The sequence below is a fragment of the Sylvia atricapilla genome, chromosome 2 (assembly GCF_009819655.1).
Source record: "Sylvia atricapilla isolate bSylAtr1 chromosome 2, bSylAtr1.pri, whole genome shotgun sequence".
NCBI classification, from domain to species: domain Eukaryota; kingdom Metazoa; phylum Chordata; class Aves; order Passeriformes; family Sylviidae; genus Sylvia; species Sylvia atricapilla.
The window spans coordinates 76,957,000-76,978,197 of record NC_089141.1 but is presented as its reverse complement, the minus strand read 5'-3'; the positions used below and the strand labels follow the sequence as shown (position 1 = coordinate 76,978,197).

General features: G+C 36.6%; 1 protein-coding gene across 2 annotated transcripts in view; it reads left to right on the top strand.

Moving 5' to 3' along the window:
• Nucleotides 1–21,198, top strand: part of NALCN (sodium leak channel, non-selective) — a 234,436-nt gene that overhangs the window by 15,737 nt on the left and 197,501 nt on the right. Inside the window, exons 1-4 of one of the 2 annotated variants that reach the window (XM_066313490.1) lie at nt 10,750–10,819; nt 14,548–14,631; nt 16,131–16,270; nt 17,062–17,190. In XM_066313490.1, the coding sequence (XP_066169587.1) occupies nt 10,814–10,819; nt 14,548–14,631; nt 16,131–16,270; nt 17,062–17,190 (359 nt within the window). In that variant the 5' untranslated portion in view covers nt 10,750–10,813. Of the gene's footprint in view, nt 1–10,749; nt 10,820–14,547; nt 14,632–16,130; nt 16,271–17,061; nt 17,191–21,198 lie in introns of those variants that run through there. The other variant, XM_066313489.1, reaches the window with a different exon arrangement.

The following is a 21,198-nucleotide window of genomic DNA, read 5'->3' as shown; positions in this document are numbered from 1 at the left end:
AGGGTTCCATCCTCAGCCTTGTGCTCTTCAGCATCTTTATTAAGGACTTGGACACAGGACTGGAAGTGATACTGAGCAAGTCTGCAGACAAGACAAAACTGGGAGGAGCTGTTGTCTCCCTTGAGGGCAGGGGAGGCCCTGCAGAGAGGCCTTGACAAAATAGGGAGCTGGCAATCACAGTCTGTATGAAGTTCAGCAAGGGAAAGTGCTGGATTCTGCACCTGGGATGGGGCAACCGTGGATGTGTGGTACAGAGAGGGGAATAAAAGGCTGGAAAGCAGTGTCATGGAAAGGGTCCTGGGTATCAAGGTCTACAGAAAGCTCAACTTGAGTCAGCAGTTTTGAGTGCCACAATATAAGAAAGACATTAAACTATCAGTGTCCAAAGGAGGGCAACAAAGATGATGAAGGGCCTTGAGAGGAAGCTGTATGAGGAGCAGCTGAGGTCACTTGGTCTGTCCAGCCTGGAGAAGAGGAGACTGATGATATAGGAGACCTCATTGGAGTCTACAATTTTTTCATCAAAGGAAGACAAGGGGCAGACACTGGTCTCTTCTCTGTGGTGACCAGTGACAGGACCTGAGGGAATGGCCTGAAGTTGTGTCAGGGATGTCTTAGGTTGGAAATTATCACTCAGAGGGTGTTTGGGCATTGGAACAGACTCCCCAGCGAAGTGGTCACAAGCACCAGCTTGACAGAGTTCAAGAAGAGTGTGGACAATGTGCTGAGGCACATGATGTAACTCTTGGGGCTGTCCTGTTCAGGGCTAGGAATTGGACTCAGTGATCCTTATGGTTCCCTTCCAACTCAGCTTATTCTTTGATAATAGAATAGAATAGTTTGAAGGGACCATTGAAAGGGAACTACAATCACAATCTAGTCCAACTGCCTGACCAATTCAGGGCTGAACAAAACTTAGTGTTCTACGAAGTGCATTGTGCAAGTGCCTCTTAAACACAGGGTTTGGGCATCAATCATCTCTGTAGCAAGTCTGTTCCAGTGTTTAACCATCCTCTTTATGAAATGCTTCCTGATTACCGGTTTGAACCTTCCGTGACACAGCTTTGAACCATTCCCATGCATCTTGTCACAAGGCACGAGGGAAGTCAGCACCTCATTCTTCACTTCCTTCCTTCAGGAAGCTGTAGGGAGCAACAAGGTTCCGCCTCAGCCTCCTCTTCTCTACTAGAACTAGACAGACCTAGGAGTCCTTAGCTGCTCTGCACAAGATGAACTTGTCTCTGATTGTTGTAGATGAGCTTGTCTTTGAAGCATGTCTGATGAGTCTGGGCACACAGAATTAATACCTACCTGGAGTTGGTCCCATTGCCTCAATTCATGTTATAAATGTGTAGATAAGAACACATTATTTCTTTTGCACACTGATACTTTGCTCTTCATTTATTAGATAAAAATACAGTAAAATATTAGATATAACCACTCTTATGCAAAGAGAGTTTAAGTAGAAAATGGCTGCGTTTATTATTTTAACAACTAAGGATTTGATTAAAACCTAATGTCCTGTTTTATTCATCAGTAAATATAATTACACTGAAATTAAGTGCCTTCCTTTGTGCCATTTAGGGAACCATAGAATAGCTTAGATGTAAGGGACCTGCAGAGGTCATCTGGGCTGACCTGCTGCCCAAAGCAGGTCCAATTAGATAACATTGCCCATGGCTTGGGTTCTCCAGATGAATCTCAGACTCCTCCAAGGATGAAGATTCCACAAGCTCTCTAAACAGCCTATTCCAATGCTTGACCAACATTATGCAAAAAAATTCTGGCAATGCGTAATCAAAATTTTTTATTTTTATTTCAATGCTGTTCAATGAATAATCCTTTTCAGTGAAGTATTTGACTTATTCTTTGGATTATTGTTTCTAAGGAAAATATTTGTTTAATATTATCATTTTGCCAAGAGCATATTGATCCATGGACTGCCAAAGATAGTGGCAAATGAAGTAAATGAGGCACTGGGTAGAAACCTATTTGCATTTATTAACGATATTCATATATTGAAGATCTTTATATAAGGCAATTTGTTACTGCAGTGTCCTAATTTAAATGCATTTAAGTCTTTTAATGAGCATAGTATCAATAAATGCATTGTCATATGGTTCTACTGAACTTTACTGTGAATCAGTATTTCTGTAAATGCTTTAGGAATTGAATTGCTAAAAAACCTTTGAACCATGATTAATACAAAATTATAGTCCAGCAAGAAACCTAATTTATGGAGAAGTTAGGCACCATCCACTTAAGTCTCAATTAATAACAGTGTAAGTATAACTGAGCTAGGAAGATTTTGAAAATATCTAATTAACACCTTCTGAGGACAAATGAAAAATACACTTTGGTTTCTAGGGTGTTTTAGAACAGAGAAGTAGTTTCTGAAATTGTTTGCCTTTTGTCTGTACAAAATTTCTCTTTTCCCTGTGTAAACTAAGTGACAAAAGAAACTAGTGCCTCTATCCAAGAGTTTTGTTATCCCAGAGGGAAAGTTAAAGTAAAATGTTGGAGTGGTATTGTGTCTTTTATTACTCATCTTTCTTTCTGGGTCATTATTGCTGTGCTAGTAAAATCTATCCAAGCTTTGGGCTGCCCATGCAGCTATTGCCACATGTCATGAACAAGTGACCTAACGCTATTAATACACTGTCTGTCTTTACTTTGAAACTTGTATCAGAAAAATTAAATCCAGGCTGTAATTTCTTGCTGATTGAAATATCATTAAAAACATTCTACTACAGTCTGCCTAATGTTGTCTGTAATGTTGCATTGTATGAAATATATGTACAAGCAGTAAGAATTTGCAGTGGTTTGTGAAGTGTTATATGATACGGAGACAGAATTAGAGCAAGTCTGTTTCTTAGGACATATTGTTGCATTCTAAACTATAATCTTCTCTATTGAATTAAAAAGAAATCTGTATTGAAGAATGATGGCTTGGGTTAGTAAATGTAATAAAAAAAATGTAATAGTGCCTAGTTTAAGCTTACTGAATTCAATTTTATACTGATATTTTTATGATCTTTTCACTTCAGAATTCCACTTCCTTCAATTGATCCTAGATACTCTTTAGTTCCCAAAATATAATCAGGGTTCAGTCACTCTTTGGTTCTGATTCCTGTCATGTTTCATGCTTCTTGGTCAAAAAGAGCTTTGCAAGAATCAGCTGCGTTAAGGAAGTACTGTCTGTCAAATGAAAGCAGATCAATCTCCTTCACTTTATCATCAATAAAATTTAAAGTGCTTTCCAAATTACATGCAGTTTATGTCTACTGCATAACTTACTGATTGATTGGCAGGCTTCTGAGAGCACTGTGAAAGACCTACTCTTTGGGTCTGTCAAAATAGTTCATGAGTCAACCTGGAACTTAACTGACAAGTCTTACGGTCCCTCAGAATCAAGGCTCACATTGATGGGCCTGATGATGACTCATATGTCACATAAGAGCATGACTGTATGTGCTTGACACAAGTCTGTTCTCTGATTCAAGGAAAGTTTCCAAAATTATCTCTTCCTTGAAAAAAGAGCCGGGGTGGAATTGAAGAAATGAAGAATACCTTTCAAGTCTAAAACAGATGGTTTATTAGATGACCATTGGACTTCTCAGAGAAAGAGGGTGTCCTAACCTGTGACAGAAGGTCTTTATTTCTTATAATCAGTGGAATGGAAAAATTACCTTATGCTTTCTAGTATAAGAAAGCCTGTGCTTTCTAAAGATTGTCTCACATGGGTATGATCAAGGTAGGGATACCTTATTCTAATAAAGGTAAAAGATACCTTTATTTCATTTCAGCTTGCATATGGGGAGACAGAGAAATATTCCAGGTAAATCGTTTGTATTAGACACAGTTGCAGTTGTGGCATCATATGTAATAAAATAACCCAAGAGGAAAATATGCCAAAAACTATAACAAAAAAGGAATCAAGTAACAGTTACCTCAGATGATAATTCAGCCTGTAGGGAATGAAAGATGAGTGGATATAGTTTCGTTCTATAAACACTGTTAGGGTATATGAAATTTTCTTTGCTAAACTGCATCCTTCTTGCATCTTTCTAATCACTGTCATGCTGGTTCTCTCATACACTGAAATCATGTTGTGAAAAGGAGGCATAGTGTACCCTACTCCTCCATTAAGTGTTACATTGTAAAAAAGAAGGCAGGAGTTCCTTCTCCTGTCTGTTAAAAAAGGGTCTTCGACACTTAATGCTGAAAATGAGAATGTTTTTGTATACAACACAAGCACTGCACTAAATTTAATAAATATATATATATATTTTTACTATGCAGTTTGACACATGTCAGCTAACAAAGGAGATTTCAAAGTCATAAGTAATGGTCCTTAACATTTTTCCGATTGTTAAATCAATTACATTTACAGCCAGACTTTTGTACTAACTGAAGTAGTTGTGAGTGGATTTGTCAGAGTCTTATTTCAGTAGCACTGTGTGCTCTTCACTGACTTCAGAACTCCTGCAAGGTCTTGGGGGGAATGTCCTGGACTCCAACACAAGGGGCAGAAGCGAATGGTTACACCATTAGCTTTCCGCATTCTTGGTGAATTCAGGCAGGAACTGAAACTAAGCTTCATCTGCTACCAAAAAAGTCACAAAGAGATGGGAGCAGTTTTGCTTGCTTCTCTCCGGTATTTAAGGTAACAGATTACTTAGTTAACTGATAAGTGACTTGCAGCATGTCAGGTGTTCCTAGGCAGCATTTGTCCTGTTCAAAGAGAACATTTTCCTCATCATTTCCTCATCATTTTTTCTGATAGATGCTTAGGTAGTGGTAGTTGCTGTCTGTCTGCTCAAGAGGAGAGAACTGAGGATGGAGCTTACAAAAATAGATTTTTATTTTTTTTTTTTTTTTTTTTAAACTTAAAATAGGAAAAGAAAAAGAATATTCATCAGCACTAATTTGAGGGACTGTAATGGTCTGCAGTTAGTTGTTTGTCTTTAAAGTAGGCTCTTTCAAAGTATAATTTATCTGGTCTTTTTTCCATTGAGAGAAAAGGGAGCTTAAAGTACACAGGCAAACACCTCACCTGTAGGTATCTCACAATCAGCAATTTCTCTAACTCATATATTTATTGTCAATGGACAGGTGAAGACTACAGAAAGTATACACACAATGTGATACTAAATTCTGTTTTAACACTTATGACATTAACTCATTCATGCTTAATTGAATTTTATCCATAATTATCCTAATTCATAAGTTTGTCTTATCAGTTACAAAACTGATGTTTACTGCACTACTGCACTTTATTGCAAGTTTCTGTTTTGCATTCTTTTCAGTAATTCTAATATTAATTAACATGCCATTTTCCTCAAACAAGAATGGAGCAACTACAACATTCATATGATCTTTCTGATGAATGGTGGAAATATTAATAGAATTATGGTGAAACACTGTCCACTGGCTCACCAGCTTTTGGTAACTTTGTCAAGGTTGTTTCTGTTGCATTACAGACTGAAAATAAAAGATTGAAATTTTGGAATTAATTTTACTTCATGACTTTGAAAGTGCTGTTTACCCACAGTTTATAAATGAGTTAATGATCAGGAAGTTGTGTTCTTTTCAAAGGCTGGATGGTAAAAGAATACATGGCTCCTGTCATCCAGCAATAACATGGTCTGATGTACTTATCTCTGCTGAAAGCTCAGTCTCAGGATGTGCAAGTCACAAACAAAAGTGAGAACTTTGACGGCAAGGACATAACCAGTGGAGTCAGTGGCAAGGACAAGAAAAATTTGAGATGCTTTGACTGAGCAGAGTGAAGGGGAAAAAAATAGAAAACTATTTACCTGTGGTCACAAAAAGCTCAAAAAGCAAACACAAAAAAAGACTATCATAAGATTTGAGTTTCTATTTTACCCTGTCCCTTCCGATTATAGGATGAAAACTACTTATCCTTGTGAGAAATTATTTTACAAGCATAGATCTATGTTAAAAGACATATATATACATGTATTAAAAGTGGATTTTTGTACTGTGTATAATGTTGTTGTAAACCTAGTTGTGTAGTGCAGGTCCTATTCTATCCTGTGCTGGCAAATAATATGTTATTCCAAATTGTTTTAAAACTTAATACTGGAATATTTTTATATTGGACCTGTGATTGTTAGCTTTAAATATTATTTAAGATAAAGAGTATTTCTATCCATTATTTGAATACAACAGTCTACAGAATTTGATTCTTCTATCTCACCTTCTTCCTGTGTTTGTTGCTGCTTTGCTAAGTGTCAACAGCCATCAACCATCGTAAGGACATCTGTTACCAGGCTATTGGGATTGTGTTGCTGGTAAAATGCTCTGATGCTGTTTCCAGTCAAAGGAAATTAAAAAATTAAAAATTATTATCATGAGGAAAAGAAATTCGAAGTTGCCTGCAGCATGCTGCTAGTTGGGAGTTACTGCCTGTGGGCCAGGGAAGGTTAGAGACCATGGCACTGGAATATACGCACCTGTTTCTATGGTTACTTGTGTCTGGTTTTATTGGAGTGTTTATTACAGGAAAGTAATGACTCATATTACACAGTGGGGATTTTTGCACCATTTTTGCATTAACACATTAGAAAATCAAATGCCTTTAAATTACTTGGTGAAAGTACATAAGCAGTATTTCTAAAATAAAAATGGTATTTATTCCACCTGATCCAGGGGTAATGGAAGTTTTTAGTGAGAAATTATTCTGGGGCATAGATTGAAGCATGTGTCCATATAATAAAGTACTTAGTGACTTACCATGGTAATCAAAATTTAACCTAAAAGTTACTAAGAAAAAACTGTACTTCACACTGACTTTCATAATGTACCTAGAAGTTGCTTTTTCAATATACAGACCACTTAGTTGAACAAAACTTTACTTTTTGGTAATGTTATCTTTTTCCCTCTCTAACAGCACTTTCAAGGATTACGTTTTTGCTATTCCTCATGAAAACAACTATTGAGAGATATTCTAATGTATTACTTCATATCAGAGTAAAATGATACAAATACTGGGAAAGCAGTGAAATCAACATGCTGGATAACATGTTTTCATGTAGCAGGAGAGGAAATTAATTCCAAATGTGCCTTTCTGTGTTGAAATTTGCATTTTTCAAGGAAGTCTGCTATAACCAAAAAATTCTATTTTATTTTATTCCCATGTTGTCTTCTCTCTTAATTTGAAAGGATCAAACAAGACATGTAGATAAACAAATCTTAATGACATCCAAATCCCTGTTGAATGGAATAAGAACATTTCTGTGCAGCTGTATTTTCATGAAAATGATGAAATTTGTTTGGGATTTTTATGGGAGTAAGCTGAATGTAAAATTGGATCTCATAGTATTGGACTCTCCACCATTAATATGAATATGGCTTTCTTACAGCAGTACTAGGATTTTTGTTTCAATAAACTTTTCTTGGTCCCTGTCGTAAAAAAGGTGTTCTTCAGCTTTCTATAATGCCAATTACCAAATAATACAATCCGCTTTCTGGAAAGTGCCTCCTTCTTATGTATTCCAAACCTCCTCATTGTGGGTTTTTTTCTGTTGAATGAGAGCTTGAATGTCAATCATAAATCTGAGTTTTGTCATGTTAGATGAGACTGTTTGTATATCAAATCTCCCTGTTCAACCTTAAGGCAATATTTGATTCTTCAAAGTAAAAGCTTTCACCTTCAGACGTTTGGATCCCAGTCTGCCCATTGCATCCACCATAAACACTGGAGCAGGGGAGCGCAGAATACTGCTGAGTGAAGCGCAGCAATGTTTATTTCACATCACCTCTGTGAGACTGCAGAGTACTTCCAAGCATGAGCAGATGGCCATCCATGTGGAATTAGATGTAGAACTGGAGTTAACCCCAAAAAACCTATCGTTTGCAGGAGATTGGCTTAGATGCCCACAACCAGGGAACAGTCTAGGCTGGAAGGAACCTGAAGAGATAGTCTGGACAAACCTCTTGCTCAAAGCAGGGCTAGAGTTGTGGGACCTATGAAATTGAGTCTGAAATATTTGTAGAAAAGCACATGCTAGCTTTTTTCTGGGCAATGTGATTGGATGTTTAACTGTTCTCACAGTGGAGATTTTTTTTCTGTGCATTTCCTGGAAACAGTGAGTGCTGTTCCATGTAGGGGAGTCCTGATCAGCCACTTTTTAGAGTTGCTGAACCCTTAAACCATCCAGGGAAGCTGAGTCAGCTAGTAAGGCAATACCTGGGGCACTAAATACAGATGGCTAATGAGCAGATGGAGAAGGAAATTAAATTCAGGCTTTCAGTGCAGTAACCCATAAAATCTCTGCATGGCATATTGGCACCCAGCTGCAATGGTAAGGTGGTGTATCAAGAGAGCAACAATATAATACACCTGCAAAGCTCCCTTCCCCAAGGGTTTGGGAGCCATATTTCTGTTGTGCATTAGCATCTCTTTGCTACGGGCTAGAAAAAAAGAGTGTGCCTGGAGGCTCTGAATAGTGGTCAATCCAAAATACTTGACACTCAGTCGAACTGAGATGCTCTACAATGCTGTAGGTGACACAGGTGTCTTGTGGAATTCCTTTCCAATTCCTTTCCATTGTTATGTGGAAACAGTTATTCCCTTTGATGCTTTTATACTTGATGAAGTGAAAGTGAGTTGTGTAATGCTTTGATGCTTGTTCCTGGTTTGGTGGGGGTTTTTTGTGTGGTTTTCTTTTTGTTTGTTTTGTAGGTTTGGTTTGTTTGTTTTACTTAATGGTGTTGTTTAAAACAATGGCATTTTAACTCTTACTAATTCTCCCACCCCCCTCTTTCTTTTTTTTTTTTTTTTTTTTTACAGAAAACTGTTATAGTATTATTAGCAAGTAAAATGGTCATCGTCTGTCTGAAAGTCTTGTTATTCTTCAATGCCACAATTATTTCTTCCTTTTTAGTTTTTTGATGTTCAATTGTTTAGTTTTTTCTGTTAAAAACAGTGCATGAAACATGAACAGTATAGCTAAATATCCACCCAGTATGATATGGAACATGAAATACTAAATTTGGTATAATATAATTAATTACATATATTAACAAAAATCTATTTTGCCTGAAAAACAGGTTTGAAACTGTTCCTTAGTAAATAGTTCTTTAGCTTTGTATCTTCATTGGTGTTTCCTAAAACAATCTGAAAATCTCAACAAATTCAGTTCAAAATCAATTATTGTAATGACTGCAAAGGGTGAAGTAGTGTTTCTTCAGTGATCATAGGGGTTTTTTGTAATGATCAATTGAAACTATGTTGTTGTGTGTAGCATGTGTAGCATCACTCTCTTACCCAAAGGACCAGCAAGAGCTGTGTTTCATTTTATTAATTAAAAATAGAGTAATTTGGAGATTTGTGCTGTAACATCTAATGACTTTTTCAATGTTTTTCTAGTAACAATATGACATTATCTGTTAGGAAAAAAATAAATTATGTATTACGTGATATGTTACTTAAAGCATTTGATGGTGAAGCAGTTCAGTACAATGCATGAGGAGTTACAAATTGAACTTGTTTATTTCTGTGATGATAAAGTGATATACTCATTGGAGCCGTTCAGAGTTGTTTGACACAGAAACTAATTCAATTGGCTGTTTTGAAACAGTTACTGTTATGTGAGTATATTTTAAATAAAGTTCCCTCTTTATGAATGAAGATACTTTATCATAAAGAAGACATGCAGAGAATGAGAAGCTGTGTCATTCCTACACACATACGTTTTTTTCTTTCTTCCTCATGATACAGACTTTTAAAGTAAATATATTTTGGGTAGTTTTGAAGTGATCCAATCACTACTGTAGAGGACTAAGTTAGAAGTCAACCACCCATTTTAAAATATGTCAGGTTTTCTTTAGTTATTAGCATGGTCCTAACTAAGCAATTCACAATTTCCTTTGTTTCCTGACCTTTGTTCCTAACCTTTGTTTGGCACATGAGAACATTAGTGAAATAGTTTGATTTTGAGGGATGGAAAAGGAGAATTGAGGACAGAAGTCAGATGCAGTTTTCCTTCTTGATTAGGCCATATTTCTTCATTGTCTCTACTGTGTGAGTAAAATATTGAAGGTGTTTTTCAGGTTGGGGACTTGAATGGATTGTCCATATCGTTCTGCTACTAAGCAGACTATAAACTGCAGGTTTTTCAGTAAATAGGGAAAGTCTGAAGCTGAGACAAAAATATAAGGAATGTATGCATAGTCTGTGACCAGGTAGGAGATACATACAATCTGTGTGTGTATATGTATCTGCATATGCAAGGAGAGAGAGAGGTTAGGCAAGGTACTCCCTTGAGCTCTGATTTAATTTTGTGTCCCACTCACACCTCTGTGCCCAGCAGTGTTTGTGTGGAGTCAGAGAGTGGGGAAGATTGGTTTCCCTAACTCAGCTCTGCTCTCTTTTCTAGCTTTTTTTTTTTTGTGTGTTATAATGAACGCGTCATTTGGAGGAAAAAGAAATACGCTCTCAAATTCTTATTCCCTCTATTCCTTCCATCTCATCCTGTGCTTTTTTTCTGCTCCTAAAATCTCCCTAAATGTCAGCCTCTACACTTAGTACTCGCTTGTAGTGTTTTACAAAGTAGCCCACAGGATGATCTGAAGGGTGTGCCAGAGCTGATGGTGTGCTTTGTTTACCACTTCCAGCGCATGCAGGATCCAGTGATCATGACAGAATGGCACAGTAGCTCCTTGTTTCTGAGCTTGCTGGTCTCTCTGCATTCTTTCAGCTATCCTGTTTGTCAGGGACTGTGTGAGGAAAAGTGGGAGACTAAGGTTCTAATGAGAGATCCAACACTGCAGGATTTCTTTCCAAATGACGGTAAATCTGATTATTCAGGGCAAATATTATATTACTTCTTTTATTTAACTTTCAGACAGAGTCAGCTGGAAAGAGGCAGGAGGGAAGAGTTGAAAGAACAGGTTGTTGTCAGAGATGAAAGAGAAACAAAAATTCCTGAAGGCAAGCAGGTAAACAGAGGAGGCTGTTGATTTGCAGGGATTTGCTGTTCATCCCAAGGTGTTCCTGGGGTGTTAAAGAGACAAGCAGGACAGAAATGACCTCGGGGGTGTCTGTGCTGTCATCTGGCTAAGCTGTCTACCTTGCCACTGGGATATTGAAATTTCTTGAGAAAATTAGCAGACATAATCAATCTTCAAGCAGATTGCTTTATGCAATTTGGGTGTTAATTTCATAGAGTATTTTGATTTTAGCAGGGTTGATAATGAAATAAGCATTTATTAAAGAATTGCAGTCTGTGTAGTCCTCCCTTCTCATATGAGTTAAATTGTAATGGCTCTCATGGAGTGACTAAGTGTTATTAGTTCTGTCTGTGGTTCTCTATATTTTGCACTGACTCACATTTTCAATGAGTTATATCTTAATTTTTTTTTTCCCAGTGAGCTTGTATAACAGTTGTTCAAGGGACCTAATATTGGCAATAGGCATTTTATTTTTCATGTGCTCAGCGCAATTGAGAAAGTGGATTTTCTGGCACCTTGTGGTGCTTTATTTTGGAGGAGTGACAAATGATTTTTTTGTCTAGATAGGCTGTAAATCATGTTGCTGGAGAAGCTTTCAGAACTTGGTGTGCCCATCAAGAATCCACTATCCACTGCAGGCAGTAGGAAGTCAGCAATTGTAATGACTTTAAGAGGTCTGGATTAGTCTCCGCACAAGGTTTCTTGTCTACAGTACTAATCTTTTATGTTCTGGAATAGTGCATTCTGGAATAGTGCATTCTGAAAAAATACCCCACTAAATAAAACTTCATCAATAATTTTCATATTTCAGCAGACACAGTGAAAAAAGGTTGTGGGGTTAACACTTTGCAACACTAAAGCTATTTTAGGTACAATGTCACCAGCGGCATTTAAATGTCATTTATCTGTATTCTTTTTCAAGTCTAAGAATTGTCATTGACCATGAGTGTGGTATTTCAGCCCAAAGATTTTTTTCAAATGTGAATGAAAGTCACTTTTCATTGCTATTAATATATTAAGTTCTAGCCTGTGTTTAGCCAGGATGGAAATTTTGGATGGAAATAGCACATATATTCTGATTTTTGCATAGGCAGAATGGCGTCCTGCCTTAAAAATGCTTCCAACAGCAACTAACATCCAACATGTCAATACACATTATAAAAGCATTAAAGATTCTCCACCACATTCACTGCCAGACAAATGGCAAGAATTAATAGGATTTAGCCAAAGCCTCTAGTCATGTAAAGTGAGGAGGGCCAGGAGCTACCCTAAAAGGAGTAGTTTCTTCAGATGTAATTCAGGTGCACTGAGTTTCTGTGGGTGATCCACTGAAAGCCACCGTGGCTGGGAGGGTGTTGGCGTGGAAGCAGGCCTGGTGTGACAGTGAGAGCAGTGAGGTGGTGCAGCAGCCTAACAGGTGAGAAGACTGAAAGGGTCATGACATCTTCCTTTGTAAGGAGAAAACAGCAAAGCTGCTTCAGTCATACCACACCTATTGTCAAGAGAAAAAGCAGTTTCTAAAAAAAAGATTTTGCTTTCAGTGAGAGCTTGGTAGGTTATTCAGAGGAAGGTGAATATAGGAGCTCCTGCCGAAGTTCATGCTCAGATCTGCACAGCACAGCTCAGGGAAGACTTTCTGTTTAGACAAAGGGTGCTTAATAGAAGAAAAGTAATTTTCAAGGAGTTCTTCAGCAAGAGAAAGACCAATCAGCATCTTTGTTCAGAGCCACAATTGAAGGACTCAAGTTGCATGTTGATACAAATCTCATTGGAGATTTGTTCCAGAGTAAAAGATTTAGAGTGTGAAAAGCTGATCTCTCTGGAGAAATAACATGTTTCTGCTTCACAGATACTGAGCATAACCACTAAACAGTTGTGTTCTCTCAGTCCTGAAGAGTTACTGACTAGCTCAGAATTTACTTTCTTCAGAAAGGACAGACTAAAAATATGATGCAAAAGTTCCTGTTCTGTTGTTTCCCTGATTTGCAGTCCTCCTCTTCATAGTTCATGAGCTGAGAACTTCGACATCCTGATTTGTTAGAAAATTCTTGTCTGAAAGTAGTGCCAAAGTTCTCTGTCCTCTATTTCTGATTAAAAAATTACTGTATTTTCCTAACAGTTCACTTCCACCCTGAGAAATTTTGCTACTGAAATAAATTTTTAAAACTTTATTTTTTCTATTTACACAATATATCATGCTGTCACCTACTCAAAGAAATGATAAATCATTTTTAGGATAGTACATGTCACTGAGAACATTAGATTAAACCAAAACATCTTGTCTGTGCTTTTAGAATCAATGATAATGCTGAGACTTAGAAAAATATTTAAATAACTATAACTGAGATATAGAAGAATGTTTATAAAGAATCACATATGAGGCCAAAGTCCAGTAATGGCTTCAAGACTCTCAAGACATGGCAATAATTTCTGCCCAATTATACCTATGAAAAGTGGATGTCAAACTTTGTCGTTTGCACCTGGAAGATCATTTAAGAGGACCCAAAGAGTGTATAAGGCAGAGAAAATTGTATTAAATCTGTGGTGAGAGAATTAATTTTAAAAAGGTGTGATTTCGTGCACTGAGAGGTACTCTCATTACCTCTTCTCTGCATATGTTTCTACATGAGTGGGATATCCACTTTCCTTAGGTTTGTTTTTGTCTAGTCTCCCTTTCAACAAGTTTTCTCTCTATATATGCATTTGTTTCCCAAATTCCCTGTGCTCCATGTGGTACACAAAGCTACCTGACACTCAGCCATAATCTTATCTAATTAATGTAGATATTTTGCAGTTCAGTGTTTAAAGTGAAGTGTCAGGCATTAGCAGCCCAACGAAGAGGTTTTTTTATAGTTTGCAGTAGAGGGCCTGTGTCTCACATTGTCAGGAATGGTGTGAAACATGAGGGTATTGAAACATGCAAACTGGAGCAGAGGTTGAGAATAGTGCAGTATAAAAGAAACTGAGCTTGGATGCAGAATTCTTCATGCTGCCTTTTAGGAGGGATCTCTGGATTGCACTGTCACCAAAACCATGCTCTGATGTTCTTACAGTGGTTACTATCAAATGTTTTTGGAATAGCAAGGCTTCTCTAAAGTATGGAAAACGATTGAAAACTTGTGAAGAAATGAATGTAAAATGATACTGATTTAATTGAAGGTGTTAAATTTAAATACTGAAATAATTATCTAGCACAGTACTAGACTGCTAGCATTTTACACTGATCTTCCTGTGTAAGTATTTTGTAATGGTATATATACAATGGAAAAGTAAGTCCAGTGTTAATTTTTTGTGTGTTTTTTGATTACAGGAAAGTCTTTGTAAGTTCTTTTTTGACACAAACTCAAATATCGCACAAGAATGAAGTTAGTGTTTATTCATGCACATGATGTGTATATATGTTTCCAGCATATTCTAATCCAGATACTAGGCTTTTGGAGTCTTTCCAAAGTGGCCTTTTAAATGTGCACAGGAAAGACTTCTTTTCCTTCCAAGAACTCTTGCTTATGATATTTGTGAATTCTGACAACAAACAAAAATTAACCTCTTAGCTTTTCTTTCTTGTAGGGTGATAGCTCCTATGTAAAGGATCGTTGGTGTGTGTTTGATGGATTCATGGTCTTTTGTCTTTGGGTGTCACTGGTTTTACAGGTAATCATTTCACTTCCTTTTACAATGAATAATTCCACAATTGTGAAAAATACTTGCCCCAATCAAATAAATGTGAGTTGTGGAAGTAGAGTTGTACACAGATCAAATAATTTTAAAAAACATGCTGAATTCAATAGATTTATAATTGCACATTGTAGCATATCTACGTTAGCAGTGGAATTTATCTTGATTATTTTTTCTTACTTGAACAGAAATACACATGATGGTTATGCTCATTTCCTTCCAGTGAATCTAGTAGGGTGCCATGGTGACTAGCTCAGGCACCTAAAGGGAGAATTATTCCAGTGGTAGATGTTTGCCATTCTTTAATTGTAATGATGTATTGAGTGGAGTGGTTTCATGCAGTATCACTCATACCTAACAAAACATTTTCTGAAATTCATGTTAAAGCGCAATGAAAAAACCCAAAACATTTGGAAACAGTTTGATAAGCTTTTATAAAGAAGGGAACTTGGACATATTGCAAAAAATTACAGTGTTAAGGTATAGGTGAAATTTTGTCCTGCAAATCAATCAGTCGTTAACTGTAGCAGGTTTTCTGGGTAAGAGCAGGTTGAAAACTCTGACACTGAGCTTACAGTAGCATAAGGATTGTAAACATTCTGTAGAGATTGCTGTTATGCACTTATAAATTTCTGACACATTTAAGACATGTTGTAATTTCCTGCTTTTTACACAGGGGAGACTTTGGTACACCTTGTACACATGCAGAATGAAGGTTGATCATTACAGATAAGAACTCTACATTACCCAGTTTATGCATTGCCAGGTTCCCCCTCCATTTCCTTAGTACTTTGAGCAGACATTAAATTAAGCAGTTACTCTCCGAGAGTGAGAGACAAGGGTTTAAACAAGACATTTGCACCAAATCATTCAGCTAAATATTCTTTATTGAGTCCATAACCTGTCAGTGTATTGAGGAAATGGTTCCCTGTTCTGTGCCTTAGTTGAAATGTATATTGTAAGTGGAGTCTAGGAGAAGGTGTTGCAGAGTCTTGTCATGCATTTGGAATTAAATGGAGAATTTATAATCATGTTAGAACTCATTAGGCAGTCTGTGTACATGTACTTCTATATCATAGTAAAAACCTTAGTGCGGTGCAAGATTAAGAGATATTTAGGTTCATATTTCGAGATTAATCACTTACAATATTGCAGGGAACATGTGGGGTAGGCTAGCACAGAAACAGGCAGCTGGCACAAGCTTGCAGTCTTCTTGAGTTGTTTGAGACTCCTAACATTATGAACATGGGCAGAGTATATTTTGCAAATTTCATTAGGGTAATTTAGAAATGAATTAAAGTATTTACAAAGACTTTTCTTTTTAAAAATTGTGGTAGAAATAAACTGTAAAATAAGCCAAGACATAAAATGAAAAAAGCCAACATGTACATTATTAATACTTTCAAAAGCTCTGGAACTGAACACAGGTGCAGGATAGGTTCATCAAGACAAACCACTGATTCTTTTCTTTGTAGGTGTTTGAAATAGCTGAAATAGTTGACCAAATGTCACCTTGGGGCATGTTACGGATTCCACGACCACTCATTATGATTCGAGCATTCCGAATATATTTTCGTTTTGAGCTGCCAAGAACTAGGATAACAAATATCTTGAAGTAAGTAAGGCTGTTGTCTGAAAAATATCAGAGCTTATTTCAGTTTTGACTTAGAAGACTGACTACATAGTCAATCAGTGACCCTTCATGCTTAATGGGCATTTTCCTCCTGAGTTTTAGTTCTGGTCAAAAAATTCTTCCTATTTTCCATATTTAAGGAATCATCAAGTTTTAGAGGAAACAATCAGAATTTTCAAATGTTTAAATAAATTTGAAAGTATTTTGCTAATAACTGTAGCCAGAAATTTTCAACCAATGGCAGTAAATTTTGTTCCATTAATATGGCCATTTAACAATCAAGGTGAATACCCTTAGAGGGTAGTGTTTGTAATTAACAGTACATGAGCACATGCCCTGATCATTTCAGGTATGAGTATGCATGTATTGTTGTATATACAGAGATGCAAGCAAACACATGTAAGTGCTTGGTGTTTATTCTGTATCAAGCCCATTTCATCACCATCTCTTGTCTGTATGAGTCATTAAATACTATTTCACAAAAGCCAGATTTTATGAAGTTTATTTGGGTATTTTTGTTCCACCCTTTGCAGTTTTCAGCTGGTTTAATTACCCTAATTTAGGGGTTTAGAAAAAAATTACAGCCCCCTTTTATATTTGTGCACAGAGTAAGGGAACAGTTTTACGGTTTAACAGTTTCCTTAAGTTTTAAGGAAAAATTTTCTGCAGGATTAAATGCTGCTCTCGGCATGAGCATATTTTCACTTCTAGAGCTCTTCAGAGGAAGTGTCACATTACCTATGCTTTCAGTGACCTGTTTATCTTTTTGCCAGGCGTTCTGGAGAGCAAATATGGAGCGTTTCAATTTTCCTTCTGTTCTTTCTTCTCCTGTATGGGATACTGGGAGTCCAGATGTTTGGAACTTTTACGTACCATTGTGTGACTGATGACACGCAGCCAGGGTGAGTTTTCCTGTGCAGGCATGATGTGGGCCTGTTCTTTTGTTGCATGTGTTTTATTTAGTTGGCATCAGTAGATCTAGAATAGACTTTATAGATTAAAAGCAATCCACCAAAATACATTAAGGCAAATTGAGGAAACAAAAATAGTAAAAATTATGAAAAATACTAATTTTAACTGTGACAGAGAGATTACAGTTTGTGGCGTTAGGCTACAGTTGGACTTAGAGGGCTGAGTGACTGTGTATGTTGGGTGGGGCAGGACGGTGACAGAGCAGGAAAGCAGAGGGGACTTTTAAGAACATTGCCACTTGTGGCTCACCTGGGTCACTGACAATTCATCAGCTTTTGCATTCTTCTGTCTTTTCCTAGAATGTCTTTTTACAGGGCCAGACCTAAAGAAACCCTGGAACCATAGATTTGCTGAATAGTTTGGGCTGGAAGAGACCTTTAATGGCCATCTAGTCCAACCTCCCTGCAATGACCAGGGACTTCCTCAACTAGATCAAGTTACTCAGAGCCCTATCCAACCTGACCTTGCATGTTTCCATGCATGGGGCATCCACCACCTCTCTCAGCAACCTCTTCCAGTATCTCAGGCCCTTTCTGAATTAAGAGTTCTCTGGGATGTAATGCTCAGATTCAAAGACCCTTTTTTCCCCAGCCTTTGCAAAATACTGATGATAAATATTTTACACTGGTAATTGGGTATACATCATGTTCTTGATTCAACATGTACTTAACCACAAGATGATCTCAAAGTACTATGTAGACTCTTAGGTCACTGAGATGGCTCATAAAATCACAGATAATATGCTTACCTGTCCTGTTGAATTGAGGGCTTGACTGTGTCCTTGAGTACCATTACATTATGAGACTCTATTACATCTGTTTCTTTGTTTGGTCCCTATTACTTTGGATCCTGTTTCTTCGGATGGGGAAATGTTGGCTCTGGAGTTGTGGCCTTTGTTTTAGTCAAAATTGGATCCTTTTATTCCTGTATTGAATTTGTCAGAACATAAAATTAATAGAGTAAGCATTATAAGAAAGTAAAACACCGCTTGATCTGCTACTGAGCTGAATAAAATGTCTGATGATTGCAAAACTCTGTGTTAAACCTTTTTCTAAACTAGAACCTAAAAATTATCAAATACAAAATTAGAAGTGGCAACTACAAAAAAAAGGTAATTAAAAAAATTATGTGAGAATATGCTATACCAAATGCCAAATTATGGTATTTTGTTAAATTAAAAAGGATTACTTTGGGACACTTTCCTAATTATTTAATCAATAATATAGTAAAATGCGGAGCTGATCTTTGTACACTTCATGCACATAAGTTCTTTCATTCTAACCATTCCTCTCTTTTTTATGGGAAAATCCTTATAGCACAGATTTTTTTGACAGTTTTCTGTAGACATGGAGAAAAATTATTTGTAAAAAATTTGCATGTGGTAATAAGAAGGTCTGCAATTCTGTGAGTTACAGAATGTTATTAGAAAAAACGAGTGGAATACACAATGCAGGAAAGATTGGGCATCAGCTTGTGTCACTGAATATAACTTTTCCTTGAAATCAGCAGAAAAAGATGAAATGTGACACAATAATGTTTGCCATATGGAAATTTAAGTTTGTAACTTTAAGGCTGCTCATAAAAATTTTGGCTAATTTTTTCTGCATATGTTGGGTTGCTCTCTGAAGAAGGCATTATTATTTTTAAAAAATGTTATACAGAAACCCTTCAATCTTAGGGTTTTGAATTCTGGATTACGGGAAAACCTTAAAAGAGATGAATATCCAGTACATAAAACAAAATTTAAAACCTGCCTAAACAGGGTTAAAGTTGGAAAAGTCGAGTATGCAGAACTAAGGGAATTTTAGACTTGAGTTTGAACATCTAGCCTTAACTCCTTTTTCTTGAATATCATCAAGAATATGTTTTTAGCTGTATAAATATTGGAAATCTAATTAAAGTTACTTTTATAGTACCTGGGATAGGCACCTTCAGCAAGCAGTTAATCACTTTTGCCATCTCCAGACCAGACTTATAATTTTAAATGTCTCCTAAAAGTGTTCTCCCAATTTTCTTTTTTCCCTGAAAGTGTTCTCCCAATTTTCCTGATGAATGGTGCTCCTCCAAAGAACAACATACTTTTTTCTTTGTTGTTGACATGTGGATGTTTACCTCAGTTTTGGCATACTGCTCTTTCCTGCTCTGAAAATACTAATTTCCTCTTCTTGTCTGTAAGACTCATCATTATATATTGTGAAGACTTATACCTCTTTGTTCCTTTCTTGAGTTTTGAGGAATGCAGTGCAGAAGCTCAGGTTGTAGTTAGGGTGTGCCTTCTTCATGTAGGTCAGGGCTGACCTTCCTGGAGTTAGCTTCAGAATTTCTCATTCTCACCATAGGCTAGGAAAATAAATATAGAGAAATAAATAACAGTTCTGGTGCAAAAGGTGGAAATATGGACACATACTGGTTCAAATTATAGTTGGAAAGAAGGGGACATGTCACTTCTGAATCCAGGAAAGTTTATTAGCTGGATGTAATATAGTACAAAAGTATGAAAATTGCCTTGCCAAATTTTACGTTTGTCTTTGAGGTTAAGTTTCTCAATTTTATAATGAGGGTTAAACATTCCTTTTAGAGGTTGAGTCTGAGTCTGTCTGTCTCTCTGTTTCAGATGGCTCAGTTCCAGGCAATGGAGAGTGGCCAAAGTTGACTGCACTTGTCCTTAAATAACCAGTCTTTAATGAGCCACAGCTGTAAATTTTCAGTATTTTTTCAAACCAGATCCTGGGCTCCCAAGTCAAGATTAGAAAAATGAAAAGCATCCAATTACAGACCACCTTTGAGAACTTTAATTTTAGGTGATTTGCCTCTTATTATGCAGAACTCCATGACAAGCAGGGAGGGTAAAATCTTATTTTTGTGGTTAAGACTTCATCTATTTCTGACATTTTAGAAATCACTCTTAAGTCTACTGCCTTATGAATTATTATTATGAGGGAGTCAAGTTTCTTTTGAAAATGGTATCTCAAAATCTTCCTGTTCTTTTTCATTTGAAAGGACATGGTATCCTCATCAGACATTTATTCCCTCTTTGACTGCTGCAAGTTCTTTTATCTTTCCATCCTTCTCAATGCCCACACTGCCTGACCTCCTGTCTCTCCACCTCCTCAGTCATTTTCTGATGTTAACTCTGACAAACAAAAATACTGAAGTGAGCTAACCACAGTCTGAGTTTTCATTCTGTCTGAGAAATCAGCAGAATCTGACTTGCTTACAAAGGCTGAAGAGTTTGTTGTTGTTGTTTGATAAGTCCTTTTTTCCTTTATTCATCATCTTCCTTATACGGAACATTGTCTTCTTCTTGGACAATTTTATTACTCTATTTCGTCATGATTATAACATCTTTTTTCAACTATGCTGTAAAAACTTTCTCCTGGTGATATTTCCAACCAGTATATCTTTTTCTGTCAAGAATTAGTGTATTACTAGGATATCCATCGCATGGATCATCTTTAGTTGCTTAAAAGATGGAATGTTTGAAATGTAGCCTATATATAATCCAAATTTCTTGATAAATCTATATATTATATACAGTTTGAAAGGTTTTTTGGTTTTTTTTTTTGTTTTCTGTTGTTGTTGTTGTTTGTTGTTGTTTTGTTCTGTGGGGGTTGTTTTGTTTTAATTTTGTGAGTTTTTGGGGTTTTTGTGGTTTTTTGGTTTGGTTTGGTTTGGTTTTTTTTATATCTGAGATTAACTTCAGAGCTATAAAATATAAGGTGAAAATAGTTGTGTTCCTAGGCCTACTGTAATTTACTCTTGGTAACTTCCAGTACACAAAAGGTACTTTCGCACAGTACAGGAGAGAGAATCTTTTTCCAAATCATTGCTGTAGCTAGTGCTTTCGTTATTTTTACTCCCAAGATATGTTTGACTACACAAGAATGATCCAAAGTGCATGATTGGTTTGTATGTATTCCACAACAGTAAATTTTCTT